The sequence below is a fragment of the Ixodes scapularis genome, unplaced genomic scaffold (assembly GCF_016920785.2).
Source record: "Ixodes scapularis isolate PalLabHiFi unplaced genomic scaffold, ASM1692078v2 ptg000225l_1___fragment_4___debris__unscaffolded, whole genome shotgun sequence".
Lineage (NCBI taxonomy): Eukaryota > Metazoa > Arthropoda > Arachnida > Ixodida > Ixodidae > Ixodes > Ixodes scapularis.
In genome coordinates, this window is record NW_024609943.1 from 2830 (window position 1) to 21695 (window position 18866).

At 39.5% G+C, this 18866-nt stretch overlaps 1 protein-coding gene across 1 annotated transcript; it reads left to right on the forward strand.

The window, feature by feature from the left end:
• Nucleotides 1–354: 354 nt before the first annotated feature.
• LOC115315189 (4-coumarate--CoA ligase 1-like) lies at nt 355–16745 on the forward strand (the record flags this gene model as incomplete). The annotated part of the gene is made up of 6 exons (XM_042287707.1): nt 355–557; nt 1793–1961; nt 8054–8326; nt 11047–11191; nt 12219–12479; nt 16609–16745. Coding segments are annotated over 6 exons (1188 nt in total), but the record flags the coding sequence as incomplete, so codon positions are not given.
• Nucleotides 16746–18866: the final 2121 nt, after the last annotated feature.

The window sequence follows — 18866 nt, forward strand, 5'->3', positions numbered from 1 at the left end:
TCTGCTCACAACGCAGCGCTCGAAACCCTTTCTCTGCGTAAGACCTCAGTTCTGTGATGACGTAAAAAAAAAATAATGCCCGGACTTTGATAAATCTAAGTGGTTTTATTTGACACGCTACCAGCTACAGACATAAAATAATTTAAAAAGAAAACTTTAGACGCAACTTGTTGTTCTCTCTTAAACTTAAAAAAAATAATAATTTTTTTTTTAACCGAAGAACGAGAGATTGTAGCTATTGGAAGCGCTTCACATCTCTATTGCAATCAGCCAAGAGCATATATTATTTGTCTCACAGTGCAACAAGCACGACGACAAATAAATAAATTTGTTTTTCTTTACTTTGATTCGCAGGCATTGTTCTGCGTGGGAAGCGCGCCCGGGTACATCGATGTTCTCCAGTTTCAAGAACTTTCAGATGCCTCCTTCACGCCCCACGTACCTACTGACAACGAAGAAGAGGTTGTGGCAATCCTGTACACGTCAGGATCAACGGGTCTTCCGAAGGGCGTGGAAACATCGCACAAGGCATACTGTGCCGCGTTTCACACCTTCAGGTATGAGCGGTGATCAGTGTTGAAAAAAACTAACCAGTTCTTAGAAGATACAAAGTATATTATGTCATACCAGCAGCCTTTTTGTTTGTTTTGTGTACGGAAGCCGGCACATTCTGAATGTATGGTTTCTCAAATCTGGTAAGAAAGACGCACGAGTATATAATATATTTTGCTTAAAACAGCCTTAAAGCGCTCCTGAAAAGAAGAAAAAAAAGCTTTTTTAAACAGTCTGGTTGGGACACGCGTGCCGGAAAATAAATTTTAGGTGAAGAAAAAAAAAAACTTTTAGAGCAATATAGACGGTGAGAGATTTGGTTGAGATTCTGCACGCAAACTTCATGACGTCAAGGAATGGTCATTCGCTTAACGATATGGTAAGTTGCCCTTTCCACCCCAACGTGAAGGCGAAGCCGATTCACCTCTCCTCCCCGCGCCCGAAATGCCGGCGAGAAAACAAGTGGAAAGGAGGTGACTACCGACTAACTTGAGTTTCGGGCCATCACAGGTTAATTTTTTTTTCTTTTCATGGCTTTTATAAGTTAAAAATATCTCTTTCGGCCTGATCGAGCACCAAATTATTTTATTTACATGAACACTGGTATACTGAAACTAATCAATTGCCTGATATGCAAGGTGAATTATAGCATCTAAATTTCACCCTGCTTCAACCATTTCATAACGCTGTGAAGCCGTGGGGGAAGCCGTAACATTAAATATTATCTCACGAGATCAGTCGCATAACTCAAGTTTTCTTAAGCACATCACATCTAAAGATTAAAGCATGTAAAGAAACAGAGGTGCCGTATATTTATGTGTTGTTTGTTCGTTTTGTGTTTCTTTGAGTTTTGCACGTTTTATGAGCACATTTATTCTAAAGACAACTTCGTATTTTAAAGAAGGTGAAGAACACGATGGGGAATTAATGGTGCACACGACCATACAGCGAGGTTCCACGTACTGGCCCTTCGTGCGTAATTTGTTTCTGTGCTCTCTCATCTTGTTTTGTTGTGTTTTGTTTTGTCCTCTCTGTTTCCGACCGGATTACTATATATTACTTTATACAACTGTATTTTTTTAAATTAATATATTACTTTGCATTAACAATATCGAAGAGTTAAAAATATACGAAGAGTTAAAAATAGCTTCCGGGTAGCAAAGAAACCTTTTTTTGATTTTTAGGCGGCTGTATTTATCATCCTTGAGTTTATATAAACCGCTTTTTTTTTTTATTTCAGGTCTGCTGGAGCTTGCACTGAAGAGGATGTTTTCCTTTGCTGGAATCCTTTCACCCACGGGACGGGTTTTTCAGTAGCCATGTTTTGCATGTTTTCAGGAGCAAAAACAATCATAACCGATCCTTTGATTCCGTACAAAAGTTTCCTGGAGGTTTTCAAGACCCATAAAGTAAGAAATTTTATGTGAAAATAAGAATGAAAATAATTTGTAAGTATAAATTGTCTGTGACCAGCCGCATAAATTTTCTATGAAGGAGCAGACTGTGGCTCAATCGCATGGTAAATTTGGACCCAAAACTGCTTTTGCTATAAAATAACTGTTGAATTTTTATTATTGCCAGGGGACATTAAGCTATTTGACGCTGTTAATGTTCCTTTTAAAGTAGTAAATACTGAAAAAACTGGCCGTAAGGGCAGTATCGTCCATGCTTTCTTTTTTTGTGATATTTTTTTCTTTTTTTTTACTTAAGGGTTTTGTGTTTTTTGACGCTGAGTAACTGTCGAAATGCGTGAACGCACCTACAAAAACGTATTTATGGTACTACCAATCTCGCGGTTCACGTTATCTTTTTTATTTATTTATGCAGTATTTACCTTCAGACATGATTACACTATATAAAACGAATCCGCAAAAATGTAATTATATGCACGAAATAAAGAACCCAATGAAAAGAGAAATGGTATGAAAAGAATCTAATAAAAACACTTGAAAAGCACTATGAAAATTGACTATAGATATGACCGCTTAAGTGAAGGGCAGGTAGCATAATAAAATGCTTTCAAGCGCCACACCAAGAACGAACACGATTATCAAAAGGATCGACTGACCTTGACATTGATGTAGTAAAACAATGACACAACATACAGTGACCGAAGCACACAAGGAATGTATAAACGTGCCCAAAAACCATAAATAATATAATAAAAATCTGCTGGCAGGCAATGCAAATGTGATGTCATGATGTAAAGGATATTCCCCAACAAGATTAATAAATTTTAAAAACTAACATGCAAACTTGTTGCTACTCTCCATGCAGTGAAGAAGAATGACCGCCTGATATTCGAATTGTATTCCGGAGTTAGTTCTTATTGTTGCTGCCTTTCTAAGCAATCCTTGAATTGTGTAATGCAGTGCTACGTTAGCTGGTCCAGTTGAGCTGAGGTCTGGTTTCTATCTTAGAGGAAACAACTTAAACAAAAACAACTGATGCCAGGCACCTTTTTTATTTAGTTCAATACACCATTTATCTTTTAGAAACACCCGTAGCCAAACACTAAGGCTGCGTTGATAACATCGTAGCTACGTTGATGATAATATCTACCTTAATTTAATACTGGTCACGCTCAAGCTTTTATTTCTTGTGAATTGTTAAAAGCACAAAAGCCGAAGATCACCATATGATTTCAGTCAACACAGAACTTTCCCTCAAATTTGAAAATTTTAGCATGCTCGTCGAACTCGCGGAATACCCAGTTTAATACGAGTACAATTCTTGTCCGCAACCATTTCGTATACTGAAACACTGAGGCGTGATACTCAACAAACTTACCCAAAACATTTTTTCGAAAAAAAAAAAAAGTGAGCGCCAGATACCAATATACACTTTCATACATCCGAAAACTGTAGATTTCTTCATTTCTTTTATTTTTCAATAGAAGTTTGATTCGTAAAACATTAAAATCAATGCCTGTCCTTCCTCTCTCTCTCTCTTCATCTTATCTTTTTTTTTTTGTCGCACTTACTTTGTATTTAGGTTCAAAATGATGCTTATTAATATTAGTAATAATACAAATTTTTGCTTTTAGTCGATTTTTTTTTTACTTTAGCGAAAACAATCTCACACGCTCATACCAATTTTATTATGGAGATTTAAATTTCTAAAAAAGAAAACGTTAACCGATATTAATTTTATATTTTCTTCTATTTATCGTTTGTCTATCGTTTCCCAATCTCCACGGACACTTATCTTGTATTTATAGCAATGAAGGTTCAAGCGAGAAATATTTATATCACCATTTTTTTCGAAACACATCTAAGAACAAAATCACCCTTTTCCAGATGATATGGGTTTAATAGTATATATATCTTATTTTAGTATAATGAATCTATTTCAAATGAAACAAATTTATTTGTGCTAAATTTTAAACAAAATCATGTTTTTTTTGTTTTTTTTCGTCTTTCTTGTGAGTTTGCTTCTACTACAACGCCAAAATAAGAAATAACTCTTGATTTGTTTCTTATTATCACGCTTGTATACCATAAACTTCGAAAAATCGTTAAGAAGGGTAGGAGAAACTGATTAAACGCACCGACTGTTATGCATTAGCTGGTCGGATTTGTTTATCCGGGTTACCGCCTGTTAGGTGAAAAAAGTACAGAGCTTCAAGCAGCTTTTCTTTTCGATTACATTTTGGTATAGACCAACAAAGAATCGAGACGACCAAGACGCGCAGCACTAGCTAGAGAATTGTTTTGTTGTTGAAACTCGCACCAGTTACGAAAATCTGGACGACCCGCGCATTCAGAATGTTCCAGGCAAAAATATGAATGGAAATCAGGCTGGAAAGCATCACAAGTTGTCACAGGCACTTATTTAGCCAGTCTGCCTGTGAACGTCGATTTCGACACCATTTTTGCCCTGGACTAGCTCCGTAATCACAAAGTCACTAAAACCTTGTGCTTGATTTAGAGACAGTGCATTCGGTGCAGAACGAAGTTTTCTTCCTGCTCTGAGCAGTGCTTTTAAAATAAAGCCGGAGGAGAAAAAGAAAAAGCCCCATGGCCAAATAAAGGATGGAGACTATATCTTACAACCACATGCATGGAAACAAGATGTATTTTCGCCCACAAAATTGTATTTAATTACAATTGTAGTTGAAATACCCACGTTTTAGTATTTAAATACACACGCCAAATACGGGAACGCGACAGAACAGCACACGACAAAACAGCACCTGACAAAACAGCACGGTCAAAACAGCACGCGTCAAAACAGCACAGCGTCATATCAGCACGGCGACAAAACAGCACGCGTGAAAATAGCGCGCGACAAAACAGCACGGCGTCAAAACGGCACAGCGACAGAAGAGCAGGTGCCAAAACAGCACGGCGTCAAAACAACACAACGCAAAAGCAGCACGCATGTAAAACGACTGTAATAGGTACCGTTTTATGAAAACAAAACAGAACGTAAAGGAAATGGGTTGGACATTGCATGGCATTATTTAACAGCTAGTGGAGAAAAAAAAAAAAAAAACGTACGCTGGTGGCGACGGGATTGCACGTGCATTTTTTTTTACTTCAAACGTTATATTCAGGGTTCAGCGTTTTCGGGTTAAAGCGAATATAACCGGTAAAAGTACGCCGAATTCATTTTTCTACGTTCAGGCTTAACTGAAAAAGTTCAGAATTTTCCAGGGCGTTTGGAGTGGTATGTGTGTTTGCGTGTGGCCGGGGGGGGGGGGGGGGGGGGGGGGGATGGGGCTCATAACTACGTTTTCGTGTGTTCGGATAAATTCGAAAAACACCCGCCGGTAAAAGTTTCGTCTATCCGGATTTATCTGATAAACTCTGAATTTCGACATGCCAATCCCCCCACCCGCCCACACACACACACACAAACACACAAATATATTTTACAATTTATGGTTTAATCAGCGCGTAGAGTAAATGTCCTGGGAAAATGCCACCACAGATATCTTTCGAATTTCGGTCAGGACAACAGGTCAATGTACTACCGGGTCAAGACAAAAGTTAGTGTTTATGTTTTTGGTTCGGGTCATACTATTTGTGCCTGAGGGGAAGGAGAGGTTGTGTTTTTGTAACCGCGAAAGCTATGGACCATAGAAATTATATAAAGTGAAAAAGAGGACAGTTGAAAATTCTCTATTACATTCTTTTCCACTCTATCTGTTGCGGCCGCGCCGTAGGTTGATGGAATATCATGGAATAAATACAGGCTTCCCAGCTACTACCTCCAGTAGGTCATTGATTTTAAGGTATCGACGTTTGTCGAAATAACACTTGTGTGCCACTTTTGTTCTAGGACAAATTAGTATTGCCAGTAGTAATGGCACCAACGCCAAATCCAACTGAAGAAAATATTATTTGATACAATCGGGTTTTTTTTTTTTTTTCGTCCAGCATACGTTTACATTTGAATATTGTTTGTTTATTTTTAATAAGAAACACTGCGAATTTGAGCTCCAAATTTCGGAGAATTTGGAATAAAAAAAAAAATAAACTCTGATAAACTCCGAATTTTCGGTTAAAAATAAACTCTGAAAAACACCCTCCGAACTTGACGAAAACTAAACTCCGAAAACACGGAACCCTACTCATTACTGACCATATGACAACTTCCTTTCGCAGTTTTCAGTTTGTTTGCAAGATCGGTTCAACTTTCAACATAAGCTTCGGGGGCGCAGGGGTCCCAGGACGAAATCTGGGTTTTTCACCTGATAGGGATTTGTGCCGAATTCTTCGTTAAAAGAAGAGAGTCTAATCGTGAAATTAAACAGCGAAAATCAAGTGTGTCCGTAGATGCCGCGCATTGTTTAACACCCCTAGCTTCCGTCTATTAGAGGAGGGCATAAATACGAGTGTTTTATTGTCATTTTTGCCGTCGGCGCGAATTTATCACCTCTCGCAGTCGTGAAAATGGGGGAAAACGCACAGAGTACAATGCTTGCTAATTTCTCCATTTTGATATTTGCCTCTCCGACCAAAGTGGTACTGAAGCTCATGCTCGTCCTGTGTACAAATACGAGCACACGACGATCATGTCAGATACGATAAGGCCCCAGTCCATTTTACAGAACAGGTCGCGTCGGCTGCCAAAGACGGCAGCAAATAAGAAGACCAGTACGTGGTACTCAATATACCTTTTACACACACGCTTTTAATTATTGCATTTTCGTTAGTATGCTGGTTTTCGTCAATAAACCTAATATAACTGAGAAGTTTATGAGTCTACAAATATTCACCGCAATAAACCGAAAACTTTTGTTTGGAATAAAAACCGAAAAAAGTGCGTGGAATTTCAAATAATAGAAACCGAAAACGCCGAACCCTAGTTATATTGTCAATGTCATGTTTTGACGCTGTGCTGTTTTGTTGCTGGGCTGTTCTGACGCTGTGCTGTTTGGGCGCCGTGATGTTTTGACATGTGCCCTTCTGTCGCTGTGCCGTTTTGACGCTGTGCTGTTTTGTCGCGTGCTATTTGGACGCGTGCTGTTTTGTCGCCGTGCTGTTTTGACGCTGAGCTGTCTTGACGCGTGCTGTTTTGACCGTGCTGTTTTGTCGCGTGCTGTTATGTCGTGTGCTGTTCTGTCATGGTGCCGCCAAATACATTAACCAGTTTGTAATTAAGTACAAATGCAAAATACACAAAGTATTTGAAATACGTATTTCAAATACTTGTTTTTGAAATACAGGCGCAACCAACAGCGCAGTCAAGGCTACGGCATGGGCGTAGCCAACATTGAGGTAAACGTCATCACCATAGCCCCCTTTTGTTTGTTTTTACTTCTCCGGGCGAGCGTAGCGCATGACGTCAGCAACGGTTCCTCTCGGCGCTCAGCGGTGTCCACATGATTGCCGTAACGCGCCTGCGCAGCGCGCTTCATGGAAGCCATCCGGCCACCCGCCGTGGTCTCGCCGTTACCGCCATTTCTTGCGTCACAACCGCCGCCGTCGTCTCACCGCTTGTGATTATTGTTTCTCAGAGTTTCGTCCACACTACGAAGACTACGCGCGCAGACTTATGCCGCAGTTTTCCAGACGTCGTCGAATGTCGTAGATACCAAAACGTTGTAAAGAGTGCGGTGCAGACGACACTTGCGCTTGGCAGACGCCCGCCTCAATCCCGCTCGTCGTTGCGTAGAGGATCACGCGACATCTCGTACCACGTGATGGCCATGTTCTCGGGGGCCCAAGGGCAATGTTGCCGAACAGAGCCGACGTTTCGTTCCGATTTCCGCTCGTATTTAAAATTAGATTTAAAAATATAACTAACCCATTTTTCGAGAAGCAAACAACGTACTGTGTTTTACTGGGGCTTCTTAATACGAAATCACTCAATATAAAGGAATCTTTGGAATTGAGCGGAGTTGCCCTTTAAGATAAAAATATTTACTGCCAGGACCTCCGCCGAACACAATAATGTTTTCGGGACCGGAACGCCGTGTTCAATCTACACGCAGTATCTAAGAGGCACTTAAATTAAGGCAGTAACTTTTTTTACTTTTTTGATCTCGCAGGTTTCTCTTTTTATTGGCATTGCGGGTTGGATGCAGTATATTGCCAAAGAAGTAAGAAAAGACAACGCTCGTGTGCCTCGTGTAAAAAAAATCATGATGAGTGGTTCAGTGATCCCGATCAAGCTTGCACAGGAGATTCGTGAAATATTCGACGTCGAATCACTTCTCAATATCTACGGCATGACTGAAACGTTTGGTTTAATGTGCAGCTCACCTGTTGGACAAATTACCTTCGATAACAGCGGAGTTCCTCTTGCCGGTATAAAAATCAAGGTATGCCTGAAACTCATCGGATTGTACACGTGTTCTTTTTGTTAGGTTTAAAATTTGCCATAGCAGTGTAGTGTTCCGTTTATTACTTACTGACGAAGATCAGCAAGCAAATGATTTACAAGCAGCAACGAATTATTTTAGGGATAAGAGGTACGATAAAAAAATTCTGAGACTAATTTTGTACCTTAAAAAAAGAAAGTTACGCGCAGCACTCAAAGGCAGGGATCTTTTTGTCTCATTGTGCCAAAGGGCCCCATTCTGTGAACATTTGGAGGTGCGCTACACGAGCATTTTGCGGCCATGCGCGAGGACTTAATGCGGTTTCACCATAGACTTCAAACCAGATCATGAGAGAACACAATCCTGCTTGAAACTTGTGCGAATTCATATCAACTGTTTCTGTTCTAGCTTTGACGAGTTCGACACAACATTGATATTTGCTCTCCTTCTGGTTTGCAGCCTATAGTGATACCGCCATTGCGCCTGTGCACGTGGTCACAAGAACTCGTATACCGCAGCCCCCAAACGATCACATTACCCTTCATCATGAGACGCCTTTAAATGTTGCGCGCGCGTTACCTACAAAATCAGTGTCGTACTCTTTGATCACACTTCGTATATGATTACTAAAATCTATAGAAACGCACAATCAAACTTCAAGTTCTCGTGAGCTTATACACGTGATAATCAGGGAATACTGCATCGCAATGTGTTTAGGAGCTTACAGACGTTCGATGTAACATTGTAACATCGGCACGCCTAGAGATACGCCTCGCAATGGATACTTGTACGTACGAATAAAAATATGATGCTAAAACTATTTGGAAAGTAATTTAGCACACTTTATATTCATTTTAGAACACAACTACGTACAGATATTCAGTGAGCACGAAACGACTAAACTCGCGAGTAAACTTTAACATGGCACCACCTGAATATGATGATATCTGATCTGTGTGGTAGAGGCTGGCTCACAAATTTGGGCTGGAAAGTGATCGAGTGTGCCCTGGTCGCTTGTAACCGCCTACCACGAGACATCACAAAGCGTTTCCAACTGCTTGACCGGGGTCATGTGGTTTGTGTGGCGCGTTTTGCAACACGATCCGCGACGAGGTGACGAAAGCGATGATCGTCTGCGAGCGTCTCTGCCTTTCCGCCTGCTTTCCTTCTCGCCACGCGACAACGCAGCGTGTGCGCCCTTGCGAACAATAAGCGTAAAAACAAAAAATAAAAAAAAGCAAACGCTCTTCATTGTTTCAAATGGACTATCTCTCTTCATTCTAGGCTCTATAGAACAGACCGACACACTGACGCCATCGGTCGGGCAGAACCAGGGTGTACGATAGACAGGTGGCGAAACGAGAGCCAAATGAGCGACCGGATTGTGTTCCCCTCGGGTTTCTTTTTTTCTGTGGCGCCATCTATGTGGAGCACCGCGAACTCTCACTCCGGGTGGGCGACCGGTGGCGGCCGGCTAAACTGACGGAGGTGGTTTCTCGTGGATTTTCAATGAAGAACTGTCGTGTTCTCGGGTTACTTTGCGCTCTCTCCCATAAAGTTCCATGCGAATCCGATTCCAATTTTTTTCTTCTCGCCGCAGCGCCATCTGTCGCAAATCGGGAGTACCCGCAAGCAGACGAGTACACATTCCGGTCACGGCGCTGCGGTAGGCTTCTATGGGCCGTTTCCCCACCTGTCCATCTTACACCCTGGGCAGAACACTTTCGATCTGAGTCATAGGTTTTGCAGTATTTGGATGATCCAATCTACGGTTCCTGTAGAAGAAATGGTCGGGTAAAGCAATACTATAATTATTTTTGAAGTTCATGGAAAAAGAATAATACAAAATATAAGCAATTATATAGGTAAATCGCAGGTGTTTCAGGGCTGCCCGATAGAGTGCGCCGACTAACTAGTGAAATGTCATGCTTTAAATACCCTGGGTAATGGTTGGGTGTTTGAAAATCCAGGGACAGGTCTTTCAAAATTCGATGCTGTTCATCAGCAGAACTTTGATGTTTTCGTTCACTTCGTTTAGTAAGCTTTTCCTGACCACATACGACCTATTTTTTTCAATTCACAATGAGTGCTACCTGACCTTGCTTGAAGCATTCAAACCTGCTTTTGAATCATCATTTCGCCCATTGAATTTATTTGTCTATTCATTTTGTAAAATTTTCGATGCTTTTTCTGGCTCTGCATAATAAAAGATTTGCCGTTTTTTAAAAAAAAAAAATGTTATCACCGACTGGACTTCGGAAGTTTAATGGGTCATTCTTTTGACTTTAATGGGAGAATTAGCAAGCACACACCGAAATCATGAAGAATATGTCACAGAACTACGTCAAGTAGCACTAATCCACATACGAGGCCATACTCATGCGGGACACGGAAGTAACTATTTTTGCGGGACAAATCCGCGAACGGTACTTGCATACTGAATGCTGCATATATTTTATATTGTTATCTCTTGTGCGAAATAGTGCTTCGTGATTGGGTTGCCTTGAATTACATTACTATCACCCCTATTATTTGAAACTTTCACGCCGTGAAAATAGCCTTTATTCAAGTAGCTGAGTGAATGTTTGCAATCAGACCGTTCGTTAAAAGAGTTTGTCACAACCATTTGACTATTTTCGGAAACGGCGGTGCGGCTGTTTCTTCTAACAAATACTGTTCTACTATAATAATGAAGTTGATGGCCTAATATAATGTTCCAGGTTATAGACATAAGCAGCGGCGAATCTCTCGGCCCGTTTTGTAATGGCGAGATTGCGGTTCACGCCCGAGGGGTCATGAAGGGCTACTTTGGGCGTCCCGAAGCTACTGCTGAAGTCTTCAGCAACGATGGATGGCTTCGTACAGGTATGACGTGCTTGTTTTTTTTTTTTTTTTTCTTTTTTTATTCAAAAATCAAAATAATACAGGATTCTCGGTCAGACCCAAATATTTCTTTTGCGCCTAAATAGTCATGGATCTGGAGTGTTATTATGCACTTCCTTTTGTTCACTAACCCATAGTGCATCCGGTCAGACCTCTATATAACGCTGTAAATCTGTATTGTAAAATATTTGGACATGATATGGGGCAAAGATTAACCATATAACCAGTTTCAAAACTCCGCGGTTTGGTGTTCAGCCAACAATGTTGACAAAGATATCCCGGGCTTCATTAATATATAAAGTTTTCCCATGACGTCACAATTCACTACAATCCTACTTGGTTTGCCATCGCTGTGCGCTAGATGTGCGCACGAACGGGTGCTGGAGCGCATTTCTAGACACTCACCTACGATTCTTGAGCAATGGAATGGGGCGTTCTCCCATTTCTGTGTTGTTATGCATATGAACGATAGTCATTGTGCATTTTCTAACGTTTATGCGCTCAGTGGAGCGAGCGTTCGTTACAAAAGAAATCCCGATTTAGGCAAGTTATCATCCTTTTCGGCTTGTGTTCGACCACCTCACGAGGCCGCGAACCCTACACAACACCTGCCGCAAATCGCCGCCTTGACAACACCGATGACAGATGAGGAGTGTCTACTTCTCTGTTGAGGCATCGGTTCAAGCTCGGCAGGGCGTTAAACCAATCAATTACAACTGGTTTGTATAGGCTTCTTATATTAAATAAGTGTTTTCATGAGTGCGTTTAGTGAAATTTCAGCTCCAATATAATTCGAATCGAACAGTGCCAAATAGTGGGCCAAAATTTAAGTTCAAGTTAAGTTTTTTTTTTTTTTTTTTTTTTAATATTGAATGCAAAAATTTCTATTTGCAATGCACAAAAACTAAACAAAAACCGCGTGCAAAAAATCCACTTGCGTGCCTATTTTACTGTAAGCCCACTGAACAAAGAGCGATAAATACTGACAAGATTGCATTTTAAATTTCAGGAGATTTAGGCTACTACGACGCTGAAGGTCGGATCCATGTTGCTGAGAGATTGAAACAGATGATAAAATGCATGGATAATGTCGTTACCCCTGCGGAGCTGGAAGAAATTTTGAACAACCACGAGGCTGTCGCAGAGGCCGTAGTTGTGGGAGTTCCAAGCTCGACCTATGGCGAGGCTCCGACAGCCTGTGTCGTTGTCAAGGACGGCTTCGAGAAAAACCTCGAGAGTCTGGCGACAGAACTGAAGGAACTCATTGCTGGTATATGTCATGTTCCTGATATTCCAACTTTGTTTTTGGTGTGATATGTGCTGTCTAACTTGCACAATTCAAAGCTTAACTTTTAAGGTTAACGCACAAATCTGGTTTTGGGAAAAGTGGCCTATGAGCTCTAATCATTAATGCAAAATGATAACTAGAAACCTCTAGGGTGCCTTTCCCTCTGCCGTCTTTACGAACGCTCCCCCTCCTTCTCCCCTTTATCCCCCACCCCTCTGCCTCCAATTAGCTGGTACCAATTACCTGAGAGGCTTTGTATTAATCGGCACTCATACCTACAACGCGCTACTACGAGACAGACCAGACATTATCAGCCACACTTACTGGCACCTTACTTTGCTTGCACCAATCTTTTTAAATTTTTTTTTCCCAGCAGAATTAGTGACTGGAATTCTCTTCCCACTGAGTTAGTTGTTTCCTCCCCGTTCATGACAGTATCACGGAGGGGGAGGATCAAATAAGGATATGAAGGCTCTGTCGAGCAGAGCCTCCCCCAGCGAGAGTCCCGCCCGTTGGATTAGGGCCGTCTTATATAGCCTGCGGGAATGGACGCGCCCGGGGTGGGTCGGATGTAGGTGGCTCGCCGGAGGGGCGGACCCGTCCAAGCCATGATCCCGAGGGGTGTGCCTTAGGCGAACCACCCGAGAAGGACGAGGGAAAGCCGCCCACCAGGGAATACGGCTTCGCCCTCGCATCCGGGACGCGCCCCCACGTGGCGACGTCCCACGGCCTGCCTGAGCTAGGCCTAGATAAGGATGCGGGGAACCCGTCGTTCCCACAATACATATATATATATATATATATATATATATATATATATATATATATATATATATATATGTATATATATATATATATATATATATAAACCGCTTAAATGTAACTTTAATGGCTTTTTTAAGCAAATGTGTAAAGCTTAAGGAAACACTGTATATACTGTATAAATATTGAAATTATACTCAAAAGAAAGAACATAATTGGTGCTTTACGGTGATATAAAGATCATAAAAATATGTTGATTAGGTCACACAGCACAGCTTGCTGAACTTCGTCAAATATCGTCACAAAGAGGCGGTTTGACAAATAAAAAAAAATCATTAAGAATGTTATGACCTAGACGCTTAATTAGCATGAAAAGCCTATGTCTAGAGTGTTCCCGAAAGTTATATTGATGTAGCGTAAAAAGTAGGGAAAACTGATGGAGTGAATTATGGCACCTCCGATAGGCTGGAAAAACATCAATTTCCACCTTGACCGCTTCAACGGTCCATAACTTGAGAACGAAAAATCCGACGAAATAACCGTTTGCGTCTTCTTTTATTATAGGAATTGCCCCAAAACATATATTGTTTTCGTCAAAATTGAAAATTCGACCCTAAATCCGTGCCTGAGTTGAGATGAAATCACCCATATATACAACGGGGATGGTGGCGGGGGGCCGAAGGCGTGGGTATAGAAGAAGAAAAGAACCCTTGGTGAAAACAGCAACAACGGACGATATAATCTTCGACGTTTCGGCCGAAACGTCGAAGATTAAAGTGTCCGTTGTTGCTGTTTTCCCTAAGGGTTCTTTTCTTCTTCTATATGAACTTAAATTCAGTTATAGAAGGCAAAACGTCCCATTCTGTAGAATGCATTATTTCTGCTGGGAAGAAATTAACTGGCGCGTCGTTGGCAAACACATTTAATGACAGGTTTGTTGATTTGCCTCAAATTAACTGTAGAGATGCTGCATGTGATAATATAACCTTTAAAACTAGGGATTCTGTTTTTCTATTGCCAGTTACTGATACAGAGGTGTCTACTGTCTTTATGGAATTAAAAAATAGCCATAGCTGTGATGCCGATGGTATGCAGATTCTGCCGGTAAAATATGTCTTACCACTGATCACTCCCTTCCTTACTTACATTTTTAATTTATGTTTTTCAACTGGGGCGTTTCCACAGCTTATGCAAACAGCTAGAGTGTCTGTGCTTTATAAAAAGGGAGACAAGAACGACATAAATAATTATAGACCTATCTCTATCTTACCGGTTTTTTCTAAGGGCTTAGAAAAACTTGTTCACATTCGTCTGTCAAATATTTTAATAAGTATCGCGTAATTATTAATGATCAATTTGGGTTCATGAAGCATCGTTCGACAGATCTAGCATTACTAGAACAAAAAGAATTTATTTTAGAGAGTTTTGAGGCAAACCAGATAGCTTTAGCCGTATTTATTGATTTTACGAAAGCATTTGATTATCTAAACCATAATTTATTCCTAAAAAAACTTTATCTTTATGGAATTCGGGGCCAAGCACTTACGTTGCTTCAGTCATATTTGAGTAATCGTAAGCAGTTTGTCTATTTAAATGGGTTTTCATCTAATACAAAGTCTGTTTTTTCCGGTGTACCACAGGGGAGTATCTTGGGACCTTTGCTATTTAACATTTATATTAATGATATTGTTAACATAGATTCTCTTGCTAAATTTGTTATATATGCAGACGCTACAACCCTTTTATTTTCGGCTAAGACTAGTGAGGAACTTATCAACTGCGCAAATGATACTTTAACAGGTTTGCAAAATTGGACATCCGACAACGGGCTTAAAATTAATAGTAGTAAAACCAAAGCAATTTTCTTTCAAACCAAAAATAAAAGCGTTTTTATAACGAAAAGTCTCGTAATAAATTCAAAGGTTATAGAGATAATGGAAAATTTCAAAAGTCTTGGCGTTATTTTTAACCAGTATTTGACTTGGGACGACCATGTAAGCTATATACTTCCTCGATTGTCCAGGGTCATCGGATTAGTCTCACGAAACCGTTTTATTTTACCAAACAACGTTAAACTACTTATTTATCAAACTCTATTTGCATCCCACTTAAACTACTGCCACCTGGTATGGGGTACAGTCACCAGTTCAAATCTACAAAAAATACATCTATTACAAAAAAAAATTGTTCGCCTCATTGCTAATGTTTCTTATATTTCAAGCTCCAAGGGCTTGTTTGAAAAATATAATTTGTTGCGTGTTTTCGATATGTATACAAATAAACTTGTGGTCCGTTTTAAGGTAAAACAAAAAAAAAACGTGGATATTCTGGCCAAACTTTCTAAACTAAGGGAACATGTTACCTCCTATCCAACTCGTTCGGCGGCACGTTGGGTTGTGCCTCTTTGCCATAACAACTATTCCATGCAGTCTCTAAAGTATATGCTGCCTACTTTACTAAATTTCCTCTTAAACAAAAACGTTGATATAATGTCTGTCACAATGCAAGATTTATTTTCTTATTTGAATTTATTACTTTTCTGCGATAGGTTATAATCTATTTTTGTATACAATGTTGATATTATTTTTGCTGTTGCTTTGTACTTCTAATCTGTCATGTGGAACTGTAAGGGAGCAGGGGGCTTCGTCAAGCTGTTAAACAGCTTTTTCCCTCTGTTTCCTCCATTCCTGTATCGAATGGGAAATAAACTTTATTATTATATATATTATACATATATATATATATATATATATAACACAGCCCATATTGGTTAAAATTTTTTGTTTGATACAGCTATTTTGCTTATCAGATGATTTCGAAGTATTAATTAAGAATTGGAAGGCACAAATAATAATCTTCAAAAAGGTAAAGTGTCAAGAAGACCATAAACATGAACGCACAAAGTATAAAAAGGAAGAAACACAAGCGGCGGTGTGTTGGTTACTTTCTATACTTACTGTGTTCGGGTTTATGTTCCAGCTGACATTTATACCAAACATGTACCAACTAGCTCAACTTGAGACTGTACCTCAAAAAAGTTCTGCATTCCATATTAAACCGGCTATTATCAATCGGTGCCCTTGGCTGTATTACATTAGCTGCTATTTGGAACTGACAATGAAGAGAAATAGTAGTCAATTTACTCCATACAATGCACAAGACACTAAAAAAGCAAATGTGCTTGGTATGCGCCATGCTTTTTCTTTAATTTTCGAAAATGACATGGAGACGAAACGTAAACGTCTTTCTGCTTTTTAGTCTGCAAAAAATATGGCTACATGATTGGAGTGTTGAGCTTGCGGGAAATTAATAAAATGATTATACGTTGTTTTTTTTTTCGATTGCAAAGCACAAGCAGCAGTGTTCAAGCAGCTGTATGGAGGTGTTTTCTTTATGAAAACTCTTCCCAAGTCCGAGAGCGGCAAGATCCTGAAACAAGAGCTCAAAACAAAGGTTGCCCATGAAATTGAAAAGTTAAACATATAGTTGAGCTTCTCAGACTCCACAACATACACGAAAACCAGCATGTAACCTGAGATGGTGTTCCCGTATTTCACTTGTAATAAACAAGAATAAATAAAAATGCCCCAGTTAATTCTTATGTTTGTGAGTCGGTTTCAATTCATGACTAGATATGATTAAGCAAAGTTCCATTAATGGCAGTATACACCAGTTTGCCTTTGATGAAGTGTAGTATTGTGTTGGGACGATCCGGTCGGCCGCAGACACTAAAAGAAGGCAAGACTATGAGAACACACAAACGATTTATGGAGGCCGGGCCATCACGTGAAGATTGGCGAAGATAGTCGTGCTCGGCAAATTAGCCTTCCACTTCCACTTTCTAAATGTTTAAAAGCCCCAACACGCTCAAATAGTATACAAATTAAAAAAAAAAAACATTTCTTAAATCTTGGGAGAGAAAAAACATCGAATAACAAATCGTCCATTGTTGCTGTTTTCACCAAGGTTTTTTTTCGTCTCAGTTATATACCCACGCCTTCGGCCTCCCGCCACCGTGCCCGTTATATATATATATATATATAGTGTATATATATGAGTGGTTTCATCTCAACTCAGGCATGAACTTGGGGTCGAATTTTTAATTTTTACAAAAAAGTATATGTTTTGGGGAAACTTCTTCTGTGACAGGGTTTGAAAACCGCAAGTTCGGGCGGTTTTTCGTTCTCGAGTTATGGACATTTTAAGCCGAGGCGCAAACTGACCTTTCTCTCGCCTGTCGGAGGTGTCATGTTTGACTCCTTTCTGCTTTTTGCCTTTTTCTGGTAGGGCGACGTAACTTTTTTCGGCCACTCTTAGAATAGGGATTATTTATGGTCAAATATTTTATTGTGATTGTTTATATTATTTTTGTTTTAAACATTGTCAAAGGGTGTCCCTTTGACAATATTTGTCAACGTTTGACCAGCTCTTCCGTGTGACCTATTTGAGATATCTTAACACATTTAGTACTCTCAGTACGCTAAGAGTATGCTCTATCTATTGATAAAAAGGACAGGGCAGTGTATTTTCGAAAGCAAAGACTATTTCAAATATTTTTTTTTTCAAATTGGAGGCCGATTTTTTTAAACAACCCACTTTTTACCCTGCTTATTTTTTCTCTAGCTGGCTATTGCAATGATATATAAGGTAATATAGACAGAAAATGTAATATTTTGTTTGCATGGCAGCCATAAAAGCTTGAAATTTGATATTGTTTGGCTGTTTTGTCAGTAAATAAACTTACTCGCAAATATACACTAATTCAAATTTCGCGACTCTTATTTTTTCGATAGATACCCGTGAGCACCCTTATTTTCTTATAAATAATTTTAGAACGATTATTTATACAAATATATTTTAGAAAATTTGCCATTATGATGTTTTGGAACAATATTTGTCAAAGTTTACCAGCTCTTTCGTGAGACCTATGTGACATGTCTTGACATGTTTAATATTTTCAGAAGGCTTAGAGTATACTCCTCCTAATGATAACACGTTTGATGTTGTGTGTAAAAAGAAAGGACAGTATTTTTTTGTAAAGCAAGGACTATTTCGATAAATTTGTGAATTGGAGGTTGATTTATAAAAAAAAGCCTACCTTTTATTTGGCCAATCATTTTGACTAGCTATCTATTGCACTTCTTTATAAAGTTAACTATTCAGAAAATGTAATATTTTGTTTGTATGGCGGCCATAAACGCTTACATTTTGGTTTTTATTCGCTGATCGCCCAGTAATACAAGCGACCCACAAAAATATACTAATTCATAATTCACGCATCTAAAATGTTTAGTAGCTACCTGTGAATTTTATTATTAAAAAAAGGTGGAAACGGCGAGTTATGCTAAATAAGCGTCTAGATGATAATATCTGTAATGTTTTTTTTTAATTGTCAAAAAGCCTCTCTGGAACAATATTTGACGAAGTTCACCAAGCTCTGCTGTGTGACCTAATTAATATAATTTTATGATCTTTACATCACCGTAAAGCTCCAATTAAGCTCTTTCTTATGCATATACTTTGAATATTTTGCGCTAGACATATAACGCGGAACATTTGCCTGAAAAAAAATGAATATTTATTAAAGCTTGCAAATTTTGATGTCAA